This window comes from Epinephelus moara, chromosome 19, assembly GCF_006386435.1.
Source record: "Epinephelus moara isolate mb chromosome 19, YSFRI_EMoa_1.0, whole genome shotgun sequence".
Taxonomy (NCBI): Eukaryota; Metazoa; Chordata; class Actinopteri; order Perciformes; family Serranidae; genus Epinephelus; species Epinephelus moara.
In genome coordinates this window covers 7,778,624-7,792,786 of record NC_065524.1, presented here as the reverse complement: position 1 = coordinate 7,792,786, position 14,163 = coordinate 7,778,624, and the positions used below count along the sequence as shown (strand labels likewise).

The following is a 14,163-nucleotide window of genomic DNA, read 5'->3' as shown; positions in this document are numbered from 1 at the left end:
AGATGACGTGTGCCGCCTGAGTGCCGTAAATCGTTTCATCCTGGAAGCGACCTGTGGCGGACCCGGACACAGTTTCCTAAAGGTATGGATATACACTATATAGAAATAGCTTATCTTCACACCGATGGTCTCATTTGCTGTTGTAGGTCACGCACAGACATCAGCAGAAACGAGAGACTTTTGCATATCCAGTTAAAAGTTCCTTGTAGTGGCTTTAAATTTAGGCCAGCTTTACTTATTTATTAGGGGCATTATAAGGTTCCTGGTTAGCATTATGTGCTCTCTCTGTTTTGCTAGCAAGCATGGACGGTGGTCCTTGATTAAAAAAAACAAAAACTGTTGAACTCTTGTTGAACTCTGAATCACTGGGAACCAAATGAGGTAAAATGAAAGGATTACTGCTAGGGTATTTAGTGTGACAAAATTGTGTCAATGCATGGATGCAAAGTATCTTCTTTTTATTTTATGAATTATTAACTGACAAAGTTTTTGGGGACATAATTTGCAGTTGAATAATTGTAATATAAGTTTATATTTATTTACTTTATATTTACTTTATATTGCAATATAAAGTATGTCTTGCAATTCTCTGCCTATCGCAAAACATTAAGAATCGTGACAATATTGTATCGTGACTTAAGTATCGTGACAATATTGTATCGTGGGGCCTCTGGCGATTCCCATCCCTATTGTGACTGCAGTTTAAAAAAGCCAAACTAACATGAGACTACTTTAAATTTTAACTGGCACACAATACAGACAAGCTACAGTAACTATAAGGTCTACACTACTACACTAACAGTTGACGCCACTCAAGGAGAGCAAATAAACTGTTGAATTTGAGGTGAATTATATTTGTGCAGAGGCTTCTTGAAAACACATTGTGTGTTATTCTGAGTTTAATGGTGTGTTTTATGATGCTCAACGGAAAAATGTTTTAAACATAGTTAAATACAAACCTGTCAAAAAGGATGGATAAGACCAAAAATATGCAGCAGAGACTTTCACATGTGCTACGTGGGCTGCAAAAACCCACCAAAGCCAATCTTTATTCCAAGTCTCTCCCGGAGTTTGTTTTGCTGTCCAGCTGAGCTTACTTTGACTCTGTAATTGACTGGAGCTGGGTCAATCCCATCATGCAGTGCGTGGCGGAGCCCTGTGGTCAGACTGCTGTTTACATTAGAGCTCTAATCAGCCTCCCTGGAGAGCAGCTTCAGATCTAGGCCACTGAGCAGTTTGGGCCGGCCCAGTGCCGGCCAGCTGGGAGGGACGGCCTGCTCTGTACCCACCAGACACACCACAACTCTCTGTTTGAGAGGACCGCATGTTAACGATTCTTTAATTTTGGAACTGTCTTTGATGCAGTGTCCAAATCTTTCTAGATATCACCTGCTACCCAACAACGTGGCCAAAGTTGGAGTTTTAGTAGGTCGCACTCAGGCTCCTATACCCACCCTGTTCTTCTGTTGATGTCTGACAACCTTAGACCCATGACTGGTTTTGTTTCCGTATACAGTAACAATGATTCTGCGGCTTAATCGCCAAAGCCCTTCTGGTTTTCATTCAGTCTGTCTCATTCAGGACTATTTTATACCTAGGATGCCAGCTGAGTGGAATTTCCTGTAATTAAGCAGCTGATGGAAAACGAGCAATATACTGGTTCAGGATTAAAATGTCAGCTATGTGTGGTGGTAACAGTTACTTTTGCTTTACTTCCTTCAGCTACTTCTGGTTCTTCCTGTCCTTGAAATCAACTGAGGTCAGCCATCATCGAGGATGTAGTGATCCCTTAAATGCATCTCAAAGGAGACTTAGAGTGGTGAGGGAACAGGTGTTTTCCATGCTAAAGTTGTAAGAGAAAGGCAGCACCATTACAATAGAAATCACCGAAATCAAGTAATTTGTTATCTAATCTGGTTGGACAGTAACAGGGCTGGCTGTTGTGGAAACAATATGACTGTTGAACTAGAGCGAATTAGAGGGGTAAAGTAGCAATGGACCCTTCCCTTCTTCCGGCACTTTGCTCAGACAGTGTCCAAAATGACCATACGGGTTACCTGATGATCCACTAAACAATTACTTGCCGTCAGTCTGCTGCTAGCTACCATTTGGCTAATGTTAGGCTTATTTGTAGCTCGCACACTGGCAGTGCATTAACAGCATCACATTTCTGTTCCTACCTGTCACAATAAAAGCTCTCTAGAGACCAAACTACTGACCACACGTCTTTGAACTTGGCCTTCGTCTTGATTCCAACTACACACATGTACAGTTTCGTGACTCTATTGTGCGTGGTTGCAATGTTATCAGGTTAACAAAATCTGTCCACAGACAGACAGACAAACATTTCTACACATGCAAAAGTACTCAAAACTCCTTCTGTGGTAGTTTCTGCTACAACTGGTGTCACCAGGACCACATTTTGCCATGATGACACACACAGACTCGTGGTGAAAACAATACCAGCCGTCGTGACGTTGTCGTGGCTGGTATTGTTTAATGTTTCTGCCTGACTGTAACACTGTGGGTTCAGAAAGCTACCCATGGAAAGAGGAATAACAGCGGAGCCAGTGGCAATGATCAGATGTGTGTTTAATCTGAACCATCGATTATAAAAACACTTTTACAACTTTGTCTACTTTTTCTTTACTGGTCAATACTTGAAGTTCCTCTTCCTCTCTGACATTCAAGTGCACTTTAGCTCATTTGGGAAGAATGAGGTAGCTCGACCCAGCTTCAACCAAGATTTTAATTGGAACATTTTTTTGCTTGGTTTCTCCCGTACATCTGTTTTGTTCTTCAGTAAAAACTGTTATTTCTATCAGTCGCATTCTGTGATGCCCTGACTAGCAATTTAGCTATAATCAATACTGAAGCAGCAGCCATAGGGTGTCAGCATTTTCTTTCTTTAAAGCTGTATTATTTCCACATGTTGTAGGAATGAGGAGTGAAAATGTCCAATCCAGTAAAAGCAATTCCTCCATCCTCACATCTCTCTTGCAGGAAATGAGGAGCTACCTTCGCTAAATGAAAAGCACCTGTTCTGTATATACACTAAGTGTTGTTCAGATCTCTCACCTTTATCTTTACTACACACTCTCACTCACTTAGACAAGACTCAAACTAGCATCTTAAAAATCATAAACTGGTTTCATTCACTGTTTGGCCACCACAGATTCACAGAATGACATTTACTGAACCAACCTTGTCAGCTGTGAGCTCCCGAATCTTGATTATCTGCACCCTGAACTTCATGAGCAGCGCCTCCAGGACCATACATTTCTCCTTCCAGTCCTCCTGGCTCATGGCCTCCTCCCCCTCCGCCATACCGCCTGACCCTCTGGAGAACACACAGAGACAAACACACAGCATTGAGAGACAGAGAGTAAGTACATACAATAAAACAATGACTGTCCACATGTTTCCTGTGGGAAAAATATTCCTTTCATTTTCCCCTTCAAGCTGGGCGGGATTCAGGGTTTTAATCCAGAGCACATCAGCAGTGAATGATTGCAGAAGTAGAGGACAATTAAAGGGACACTTCACCTCAAAATCTATCCTGTAGTGCTATTTATGAGTCTAGATTGTTTTGGTGTGAGGTGCCGAGTGTTGGAGATATCGGCTGTTGAGATGTCTGCCTTTGCTCCAGAATAATGGAACTGGATGGCACTTGACTTGTGGTGCTCTAAGTGCCAAAATATATTTCAGAGACTCAACGGCAATGTCTTTTTCCAGAAATCATGACCCTGATATTTAAGATAATCCATGGACCTTGTTGTGAGCAGTTTCATGTAGTAACTGTTTTCGTTCTGCGGAGTTACACCCATAAACCGTATAACTACGCAGAAGGAGGGATGCATTTACAGCTAACTCACCAAGTACCACTGAGCTAGCTAACATTAGAGCCCAGCCGAGAAGGACATTAGTTTATATCTAGTTCCATTATATTTGAGAGAAGGCAGACATCTCTACGGCTGATATCTCAAACACTCACACACCAAAACAATCTAGACTGATAAATAGCACTACAGGTAACAGGAAAAATATGTGTTTTTGATATGCGTGTGAACCTCCCCTTTAACAATCAAAAGTTCCAGGTATTCCAGGCATAGGTTGGAAACATCTCCAAACAGCATTGAAACTTATCAGCACTGATGCATACTTGTGTCCACTGTGCATCAGGGCAAGAAGTGCTGGATTTGTCAGTTCTTTAAATAACATGAAATGAATCAAACTTCATCACATTTATCATTAACGGTAACTTATACATTCATTCATTTCCGTAACAGCTTATCCTCTTGAGGGTCGCAGGGGGGCTGGAGCCTATCCCAGCTGACACTGGGCGAGAACCACCATATAAATACTAAATAAATACTAAATACCAGTATATTGCATCTCTAACCCAAATACGCACAAACATATCTAGCCACAGACAAAACAACAGACAGAGGATTTGTTGTTGTGCAGATGTTTTGCCACCAGCCAGCACCTGAAAAATTCCGGGTCGAGCCTAGCTGGACCAGTGTGGAAAGTGGGCGTATCACTATGGCTTAGCCAAACAGAAAAACACCCCTGTTGCTCCAAAACACCTCAACGCCCTCCCTGGGATGTAGTTGCATCATGTTTTCCAGCGCTATCATAGGCAAACCGGCGATACGCAGAGAGAGAGAGAGTGAGAGAAGAGATGAGAGACACAGATGAGGATCTCTGATGGACGAGAGCAGCAGCAGGAGGAGGAAGATAGAAAGCCTGGGTTTCTCTTCCAAGTAATAACCTCTCATTACCAGCCTGGCCTCCTCACAAAGAGACTGCAAACATGTGTGGAGGAAGGCCATAAACTGGTTTCCACTGGCTTATTTCTGTTGCCTGTTTGCTGTGGTAAACACTGACGAAGGCAAGGGGGAAAAATAGAGCACTCATCCCACAATACAAAACAACATGAATGACTATGGGCGAGGAATTTAACATGACATATTGCATGTGGATAACACTATGATGGCATACGAGCTTTCTTACATTATACCATTTCAAAAAGGGAAAAAAAACGATTTTTTAGATATGCTGTCAGACTAATCTTATATTGTTTTTAATATGCTGTTTACACTATATTGCTGTGAATCATCATAAGAGCAGGGTTTAAATGGACAAGCCTAATTAAGTTTTATTGTGAATTCTCTGTAAGACCACCCTCTCTCACCTTCTACATAATCCAGTTTATTAAGATTTAAGTTGAATAAAACCCTTGACTTACACTAATAAAAATCACAGTAATACACAGTAGTGCCTCTCAGTTGATCTTTTGAATCTGACTCACTAAAATTTCCTTCTACGTACATGTTTTGCAGATAATAAGATCCTATGAGAATATTAGTCATTTTTCTATAATGGAGGACAGATATATTTATTCTCCAAGCATCATTCCACAGTGATAATGAAAGGATGTGTTTGGTGGAAAACCAAAGTCAATTTAACCCCTGAACCCTGACTCTGGGCTTCTTTTTGTCTCTTTCTCTCTGTCTCACTTCCTGTTGAGTAAAGTCTGTGTAAAGAGACCATGGAGCAGAATTTGCTGTCTGAGTGCCTCCCTGTGTTTTGGGCTGGTGATGTGCTGAGCCATTAAATCCCTTTTACGCACTGTTTATGTATTAAAATGAAGAGTTACTCCACCAGATTCTTTCAGTATTTACACAGAGACTGAAACAGTCGACAGCGGGGCAACATTCTGGGGCAAAATGTGTAACTTTAAATTGTTTGTGCCACTTTAAAATGAATTTACAGAGACTATGACACATAATAGCTCAGGTATTATTGTTTCCTGTTATGTCACAAGAATAATTTTCAATTTAATTTACAAAAACACATATTTTGGTGTCTAAATTTTAGGGTTGTAGCTCTAAAAAAAAGCTTAATATGACACTAATTATCAAAAGACACAAATTTCACCACTTTCTTTAGTTTAAACTGTGTATTTATTATCAGTAGTGACAAAACAGTACAGTATTCACATCCATGTGTCCAACTTAATCACCAATTTCACATCACTATGTGATACCAAATAGCGGCCAACTGAGAAACACTCACATTCAGCAAAGATTCAGTGTAAATTTGTCCCACAGGTGAATGTAAAACACCGTTTGAACCATTATTCCTATATAAAAGACCTTTAGCTAAACCCGTGCCATTGAGACAGACAACTCTGCGCCGTTTCCTATTTAATTAAAAACTGAAATTTTCTTCAAAGTTTCTCGACTTACCCTTGAGAATATTTGATGGACAGGAACTATACGAAGGACTTCACGTCATGTCGACTCCAGCGTCTGTACATTTCTTGTTATTCCTGTGGAGAAAATCCTAATTCATGAGTAAAACGGTGAATTTCTCTCTTGCCCAAAGGATTTCATTTCAGCTCTCAGGAGAAAGTTGGAGACGGGGTTGGATTGAGAGGGTGTGGCTTCGCACAATACGTCCAATCACATATTTAGTGGGCGTTTCCCTGCGCTGGAGGACCACTCAGTCTGTGTGTGATTGACATGGGATATTCACCAATAGTAAGCCGGAGCGCTATTTTATGGACAGACCAGAGCGATAGATAAGAACAGACCAGCTTCTGAAGGCGGGCTGTAACAATTTGTCGGAAGTGACGTCTTACATGTGCAGCATGGACCACAGGTCTGTCAATGGTGCGAGAAAAATAAAGGAAGCTAAACAAGTGTGGCTTCAAAGTGAAAGTTTTATAAAGTTCAAATAAGTCTGTAAAGTTTCTCCAAACATAAATTTGTTTAAAAAACATTTTATTTCAATAGTAAAATAAAAAAAATGACATAAACATTCACAAAAACAGGTATTAGTGGCATTTTGTTTTGTTATTGGTGATGTTTTTTCAAGCCATTTTTATTCTGAAAATATATACCGGAAGTTAACACTTTTTATCCCGCAGCTTCACTTTCGGCACCGCAACCAGCAGAATCAGAGGACCTCCAAGTAAACCTCATGCTGAATTGAGGTAAATGCTACTAATATTTAACTTAACACTTTAATTTCGCTGTTTGGCTGATATATTGTTGTGTCGTTGTTTCCGTGTTTAGCGGTTGTGTCTCGCTTTTTAGTTTTGGACGCAGAGTCAGTGACAGACAGCTAGCAATAGTTGGCTAACGTTAACATTACTTCTAGCAGCAGGAGTTTTAGCTAAGGTAAAGCGAAATGTGGGGTAACCGTGGAAAGTGTGGACATTAAGTTGTCATGTGTGTTTTTGTGTGTGAGACAGACAGACAAACAGCCAAGACAGGGTTTGGGTGTTACATATGAGGAGAAACAGTTAATTTGCTAATACCAGGTGTTTCTTTTATCCAACCTCCAGTATTGCTCTAATGGAAAGCTTAACCCTTAAACACTCATGGATATAACATAACTGTGTTTGCTCCTCACACAGGGCAGAGTCATGGTGGTGAAGAAGAAGACAGCCAGAGTAGAGGCTGTGGTTTTGGAGGAGGAGAAACTACACCAGCTGATAGGTAATGTGACCAAACTACTGATCAGCAAACTAACTGTTGTTGCTAGAAACAAAGACCTGTAATTAATCCCATTGGTGCTCCCAAAAAAGATAAAGGACAGAACACTTATCTACCGCATTATATAGTATGTCATAGTATTTGATGTCTAGCAATGTGTGGTCTTTCCCAGCATCCCTGTCTTTGGATGGAGGAGAGGATGGAGTCAGGCAGGTTGCCCAGACCCTGCAGTCCTGCTTGGAGCTGACAGATCCAGTGCAGCAGATCCAGCTGGTTAAAAAGGTTGGTTTTGGTAGCAAAGTGAGGAATTATAATAATATAATAAATAGGGGTGTAAATCACAAGCTTCATCACAATACAATACTATATAGATTCCTTAGACAACGCTACAAGTCTGTGGCGATACAATTTTGATTCAGTTTGATGCAGGGACTTGTGGTTGATAATGAGACGACATTAGTAAATATGTTTGGAAAGGAGGTGTGCATACAGAAATTGTGGCAAAGAGGGCCGTGGGAATAAATAAATAAAGGCACATCTTTAAAATGACGATATGTATCGTTTTCACTTTGCATTGATGATATTGGATTGTTGATCAATGAATAAATAAATCCATCCAGATCAAACAATTGTTACACCCCCAATAATAGAGTACCTTCCTGTCATCTTCAACTTGCAGGGATTATGTTGACTTTATAGACAAATGGCTTGATCAAACACATTGTGTAACAACAAGATTAGTATGTGTCTATGATGATATGCATCACATCATTTAACAAATTATGTGGATTGAGTGCTACCATATACAGTATATAACCATTATGTGTCCATATTGCATCAGGCAGGGTCCCAGCTGGAGGCACTGAGTGAAGAGGAGCCTGATGGAGCTCTTCTGGATGCCTGTCTACACACCCTGTCTCTGGTCTACACCTCCCTGCAGGCCAAGAACCCCCTAAGACGAGCCATTGCCAGGTACATAGCTAAATTTGAGTGTTCTTAGTTTGAAACACATCTGTTGAAGTAAAGGAGATGGAGACTGTTATGTAATTTTAGTGGTGACTTGCTTGTTACAGATTTTATTTTGCCTTCAAATAGCAAATGGCAAGATTTGATCCTTTGTTGAAATTGCAGAACTTATAATCTAAGTCCTTGTCCTAACAGCAATGTAAATTCCATATCAGTGTATCAATAGCATGGAGTTGTGAATGTTCATCCCCTGTGAATTACTCTCAGACCAAAAACTTAGGAGTCCCTAAAATATACAGCCTTGTGTTTTTTTTTGTTTGTTTTTTTTAACTCTGCCAGTGAGAGGTTACTTTTAGTCTTAGGATGTTTTGTGAATGTGGCCCCTGATATCTGTCTATGATATGATGTCTATTTGTTGCTTTCTCAGTGCCTTAGGTTCAGTACCAGCCTGGCTACAGGAACGGACTGTAAACAGTTTGTCTGCCTGCTTGTCTGATTGTCTGTCCAAGGCAACTTCAGATCAGTATCCACACATTGTAGACACCATCACTGCCTGTCTGGATGGCTTCAGTCTCGGTGAGCGGGTTATTACCGTTATTCTTACTGCACACTTCACTACAGATATCTGCTAAATTATAATTCCTGTCGTAGAATAACTAACTTTCCAAAATTTCTTATCTCCAGGTGAGAGATGCATTAACAAACTGCTGCCTGAAGGTTAGTATCCAGCTTTCTTATTGTGGAATAACTTTAAGTGAGGAGTTTCTATTTTTAAAAAGCCTCTCATTGACTGTCTTCCCATTTCCTCTATGTAGTGTTGCAGTTCCTTCACAAGGGATTGAGTGAATACCTTCACCAGAACAGGTATAGAGGCATATTCTGTACTCCATATTTCTCCATATCACTTTTGCTTTGTAGTTAGATTTATACTTTGTGACCATATGTTGCTAATTGTTGATCCATGTGTCTCTGTCGCCCCCTGCTGCTGCTCAAGTGGTCTAGCAGGACGTCACATTGCCCAGGCCCAGCTGATGCAGTCCTGCCTGGCTGCGGTAAAGACCTCCATGCTGGTGATCCAGAGATCCCAGGAGACCATCAGCACTGCCCTGCAGGCTGAACAGAATCATTGCAAGCTGGACGACACACTGAGCAGCCTCCTGGGCTGCTACACACACATCCTCACTGATGGTAAGAAACAGGACAAAAAATGTAGAAACACCTGGCATACACAGAGACATGTAGACCTTGTTCCCAAAGTCTCCCGGTGTTTATTGGGAGGTAAACGTCTCTTAAAGGAGTACTTCACCCCCCATATGTCAGTTACTCACCCCATGGTTCGTTCAATTCACAGAGCTTTTCATGCATGCCTCCATGATGAACGAAGAATCCAAAAATAGAGAAAATTCTTGATGAATTTAAGTAAAAGGGGTCTGCATTTAACAACAGCAGATCTACATCAAAACATTTCTTTGCAAACTGTCATCAAAACTCATGGAGTTTAATCCAAGTCTCATTCATCCAGTTGTTTGCACAGTACTTCCCAAACAGACAGTCCTTTTGGATGGGGAACTGAACTAAAAGTGAAACTTATTGATTCTCTCTTCAAAGCCAGACCATCTACAGCTGCCTTGGCCAGTTAGTTAGTGTGAGTTATTGTGTGAATTTGGTGTTTTAAAGGGCTAGTGTGGACTCACCAAAGTCACATGATAACTTAAAAAAACTAACTGATCAAGGCAGTGGTGGACCAGCAGCTCTGTGTTCAGCAAGGTAAAAATATGTTTTTTGTCAATGGAGTCTGGCTTTGAATAAAGCATAGGTAAGTTTAACTTTTAGATCAGTTTTGGTATAGTTTTGCTGTTAATGAAAAGTAGACCCCTGTGACCTCAGTTCATCAAGAAATTTCTCAGTTTTTTGGATCCTTCGTTCAGTGTGGAGGCATGCGAGAAAAACAAAGTTTTCTTCATGAATTCAATGTAACAAAATGTGAGTATTTGAGATAATCATTTGGCTTGTTAAGTGTTTCTTAAAACCAATTGTCAGTTTTCATCATGACATAAACTAAAATAAGTATTTCCTGGGAAATTATGTATTTTAATATGAAATGTGTTATTAATTACTGATTACAAACATTTTTGAATGATACTGATTATGTTTACAAACAAATCCGTTCCAAGGAGCTTCACATGAGCAGATGGAGTGCAGTGCCTTGCTCAGTGGAGTCTCAGTTGTAGTAGCTGGAGGTCATGTAGATTATTTTTCATGAGCTTCCCAAACTCCTGATTGCTCCAAGATGTTAAATGAGGGCCATTTATACTTATAAGTATGAAATAAGTAACCAAAAATACCTCCATGTACATACTTTCCTCTCACCTCTTTCCTCCTCTGCTTCCTTTCCTGCTTCTAGAGGAATTCATCCAGTCAGTGCAGAGTACAGCCGGTATGGCCGTGGTGTTATTAATCAGGTCTGTCATCGGCCGTGGAGATGAAGTTGCCTCTGTGGTGAGTTGAAGATAAAGAACTCTGGATTGTGCACATTGTGTAAACATTGTTAAGAACATTTACTTATGTTCTGAATGTGTCTGACTTGTAAAGTAATGATTGTGGAAATAAATGTCTTCCCTCAACATGCAACACAACAAATATAACAATTCATAGTGTAAAACCCAGCTACATAAAACGGTATTAAAATGGTAATCTACAAGGTAATGCTTTTAAACTAAAAAAGCAGCACCTCAAAATGAATGTATAAGGTGAGTTCATATTTAGCTGCCATTTTCCCTGAATAGGGAAGAATCTAGGGCTGCAACAATATAAAAAAATGTAGATTCATTTGTCAGTTATTCCCTCAGTTAATTGATTAATTGTTTAGTCACATGAAATGTCAGTAAGTTGTTAAAAATGCCCATCACAATTTCCCCTCAGCCTGAAGTGATGATGTTAAATTGCTTGTTTTATGCAACCAACTAAAGCAGTTCCAGATTAATGCTAAATTAATACTTTCATTTGAACAACATTATAAAAAGTAAAAAAGTGTAGCAAGAAATACTTCCTGTCTGCAGGTCCTAACAAGGCTTTTAAATATTTATAATCTGATCTCATTCATGGTCCTAAATTCTTCCAAAGGCACACGCAATTCGAACATACAATAGAATGGAAATGTATAAGTAATGGCATAAAAAATATCTGCTGAAATATTTCTTGCAAAAACCTGTAATTTTCTTGGTTGTTCTTGTCTGTGTGTGTTTGTTTGTCAGGTGTGCAGTTTGCTGCGTAGCTCGGCGCAGGGTTTGGACTCAGCTCCTCAGTGGCTAAAGCAGAGGTGTGAGGGTCTGTGTACCAGTGGGCGCCCACCGGGTGTCTCTCTGTATTTATGTCACGGGGCTCTGGCCATGTTGAGCTGGAAGGGTGCTCTGCCTGGGCCTCAGTGGGAACAGCTGCTACTGTTGGTCCCAAACACGCTGCTGGATCTAGATGTCAGGTAGGTTTGTTAAACCGATCCCTACTCAGTACTGGGTAGTCCAGGTTGTAACCCTTTCTCCAATTAGTGTTAGTATCAAAAGTCCTTTAAAACAGATTATTAAGATGCCGCCCAGAGTAATATGATGTGTAACTACTTGACCTCTGTGAACCATCTCAAGAGTGTGTCTGTTTTTGTCTTTGCTGTAGTATAAAGGAGTCCAGTACAGCCATGGTGGTTGCTCGGGTGCTGACCCTGTGGAGTGGTGCTGCCCTGGACTGTCTGCAGGGAGAGAGGCAGCCCTGCCCTCCCCACCTCCAACAGTCCCTCAGAGGAGGCTCAGAGCTACAGCGACACTTGCTGGAGCACATCTACTCCCACTGGGAGCACCCACTGGACGGAGTCCGCCACCAAACCCGCTCCCTGTTCCGCAACCTTCTCCTCCTCCATCAGCACACCAACCCGTCCATGTCTGACCCAACCAATGACTCCTACATCACAGAGCTCACCCAAAGCCTGCTGGGACTTGAGTGGCACATGCGGGGGAAGTACGGCTCCTTGGGCTGCCTTGTGGAGCTCTATGGGGCAGGGTACCTGCTTGGCATCCAGCCTCAGCTGCCTTCATGTCTCCTGGGCCTGATGGGTGACCAGACCCTGGCTCCTTATGCCAGCGACCTCCTGGAGAGGCTGTTTGTCAGCCACAAGTCACAGCTGGCCAGTGAGGCTGGTGCAGCCACAGAGGACTGGATGGAGCGTTGGCACCAGACATGGGTAACCCCCTTGCTACAGGTGCTCTGCCGAGCCAGACTGGATCAGACCACGTACATTCTGGACTATTTCCTGCCTAAGCTGCTCCGCTGCAGCCCCTCCAGTCTGGCGCACATGGTGCAGGCCCTGCAGGACACACCACCATGCAGCACAGGTAGGAGCACAAATACACATGTCTGCACACAAAAAAAATTCACATGCTAAGTATCTGCATCTATTTTCTCTCTTTCCTTCTGGTCATTCTCATGATATGTCAGCTGCACAATAATGTCTCTCAATTTCAAAAAGCATTCTGTTATGGTAAGAAATATGCTCAAAATGTTTTCTCCACAGTTACAGTGGAAGCATTCTTTAACACAGTTATGACAAAATTTACAACTGTTCTAAAATTGCTGTTATTCTTTTTTTGTTAGGTCCTTCAGGCAGCAGGGGTGCACTGGGAGCTCTCATGACGTGCCTGCGGGCAGCCAGAGCCCAGGGTGTTGTTCCCTCTTCAAAGGAGGGTCTGTGGGGAGGACTGGTGCCCCTCTCCCTACTCCAACAAGCACTGGTACACAAACATGATCAAGTGAGTGTCTGTATCCTCATGTATGTGTCCTTTGTTTTCAGTGTTGTAGAATTTTCATGAATTTTGTATGGCTTATATCTTGGATTTCCACACTCATGTGTCATCAAATCCTACCGTCCAGGTGAGGATGGATGCTTTGGGCTTAGTGTGTGAGAGCCACCGCAGCACTGAAGCTCTGACCTCACAGGAAATGGACCTGATGCGCCACTTCCTGCCGCCTAATCTCAACAGTCAGTCACCAGGTGTCAGACAGCAGTCAGTCAGCCTGTTGAAAAAGGTCAGCTATTCACCTCACATTGCATTTTTAAAAGGGATTTTATATTCTCACTCATTTTGAGATGTGAAGCTGGTAACAGTCAGCTTGTGGGCTGGAAGCAGTTTGTACTAGAAAATGAAAAAACACCTTGATGGCACGATTTAGTAATCAGATCAGAAATACTGCTAAATGGAGCTTGAACTCCTCTACTATACAGCTGCTCTGTAGAATGAAGGACAGCACCGTGCTGCTGCAGAAGAGACTGGTCCAGGAGAGAGACCAGGAGCAACGAGACAGAGACCAGCACACACTACACCTTTACAAGGTATGTAACATACCTAACACAACAAGGCAGAGGTCTGCCTGAGTCTTTTTCCTTTGTAAAAATGAACTAAAGGGCACTTTGTGTGTTTGTATGTGATGTAGGAGTTCCTGCACTGGCTGTGTGTGAGGCTACTGGAGGTTTTGCTTCCTGGAGCTTCCTTCTCTAAATGCCTTATGTCCCTCCACCTGCTGTGTCTGCTGGGCGAGCTCTTCACCTACAGCACTGGTACGTCTGCTCTTCATCAGCAGCAGTCATATATGGCTTACCAAACTTTACAAAACATCACAGCTGTGCAAAAATATGGTTGGTTTTATG

At 41.7% G+C, this 14,163-nt stretch overlaps 2 protein-coding genes across 2 annotated transcripts in view; one reads left to right on the top strand and one right to left on the bottom strand.

The window, feature by feature from the left end:
- The window catches only part of plekhh2 (pleckstrin homology domain containing, family H (with MyTH4 domain) member 2), a 38,438-nt gene extending 32,045 nt beyond the window's left edge, over positions 1-6,393 (bottom strand). The window contains exons 1-2 of the mRNA XM_050071933.1: positions 6,255-6,393; positions 3,205-3,340 (exon numbers count right to left, since the gene is read on the bottom strand). Coding sequence (XP_049927890.1) covers positions 3,205-3,327 — 123 coding nt within the window. The 5' untranslated portion in view covers positions 3,328-3,340; positions 6,255-6,393. The remainder of the gene's footprint in view (positions 1-3,204; positions 3,341-6,254) is intronic.
- Positions 6,394-6,941: 548 nt separating this feature from the next.
- Positions 6,942-14,163, top strand: part of thada (THADA armadillo repeat containing) — a 121,786-nt gene continuing 114,564 nt past the window's right edge. The window contains exons 1-15 of the mRNA XM_050071470.1: positions 6,942-7,003; positions 7,430-7,511; positions 7,681-7,790; positions 8,350-8,480; positions 8,902-9,050; positions 9,159-9,191; positions 9,290-9,338; positions 9,469-9,662; positions 10,879-10,973; positions 11,729-11,952; positions 12,141-12,853; positions 13,113-13,267; positions 13,389-13,544; positions 13,741-13,848; positions 13,950-14,073. Of these exons, the coding sequence (XP_049927427.1) occupies positions 7,439-7,511; positions 7,681-7,790; positions 8,350-8,480; positions 8,902-9,050; positions 9,159-9,191; positions 9,290-9,338; positions 9,469-9,662; positions 10,879-10,973; positions 11,729-11,952; positions 12,141-12,853; positions 13,113-13,267; positions 13,389-13,544; positions 13,741-13,848; positions 13,950-14,073 (2,314 nt within the window). The 5' untranslated portion in view covers positions 6,942-7,003; positions 7,430-7,438. The remainder of the gene's footprint in view (positions 7,004-7,429; positions 7,512-7,680; positions 7,791-8,349; positions 8,481-8,901; positions 9,051-9,158; positions 9,192-9,289; positions 9,339-9,468; positions 9,663-10,878; positions 10,974-11,728; positions 11,953-12,140; positions 12,854-13,112; positions 13,268-13,388; positions 13,545-13,740; positions 13,849-13,949; positions 14,074-14,163) is intronic.